Here is a 592-nt window from a genome sequence, read left to right as displayed (position 1 = left end):
AAACCCTAGGACCAGTTTGGGCAGCAACACTGTCATCGTCGCGTTCCTTTATGAAGGTGTTGTTTGGTATGCAGTGGTCCGAAGTGCTAGGAGTGTGGTGGAAATCTCCGAAGGGCGCAGCGGCTCTGGATCATCATCGTTTCGTCGATCTGACTTTGTTGTCATTAATTTCTTTTTATTTTTTATTTTTTTGGGCTTGCTTGTGCTGCCTATCCCAGCAGTGAATTCTTAGATATATCGGGTTGTTGCTATATCTATATAGCGGCGAGAAAGCCTATTTCGAGGAGAAAATCAAAGCCAAATAAAAGAAGATCCGAAGCAAAGCAAAATTCAGCAGTAACAACCCTAACAGAAAATCCGAAAAAGAGAGGGGTCCACGCGCTAAAGTCGCGCAGTGAGGTGGCCCCCCTCAATTCTCAAATCCTCGCCTCCACCTCTCATCCGCTCGTTCCCCCACCCTGACCTCCTCCGGCGACCGATCGCCGCCGCCATGGGCTCCGACCGCGGGGAGCTCGCGCGCCTCTGCAGCGGCCGCAACTGGTCCAAGGCCATACGCCTCCTCGACTCCATCCTCGCCCGCTCCCCCTCCTCC

General features: G+C 52.9%; 1 protein-coding gene across 1 annotated transcript in view; it reads left to right on the top strand.

Moving 5' to 3' along the window:
* The first annotated feature begins 411 nt into the window (after positions 1–411).
* Positions 412–592, top strand: part of LOC119354730 (suppressor of RPS4-RLD 1-like) — an 11775-nt gene continuing 11594 nt past the window's right edge. The window contains exon 1 of the mRNA XM_037621473.1: positions 412–591. Within this exon, the coding sequence (XP_037477370.1) occupies positions 491–591 (101 nt within the window). The 5' untranslated portion in view covers positions 412–490. The remainder of the gene's footprint in view (position 592) is intronic.

The sequence above is a fragment of the Triticum dicoccoides genome, chromosome 2A, assembly GCF_002162155.2.
Source record: "Triticum dicoccoides isolate Atlit2015 ecotype Zavitan chromosome 2A, WEW_v2.0, whole genome shotgun sequence".
Taxonomy (NCBI): Eukaryota; Viridiplantae; Streptophyta; class Magnoliopsida; order Poales; family Poaceae; genus Triticum; species Triticum dicoccoides.
Note: the sequence above shows the minus strand (reverse complement) of the source record. Positions and strands in the feature narration are given on the sequence as shown.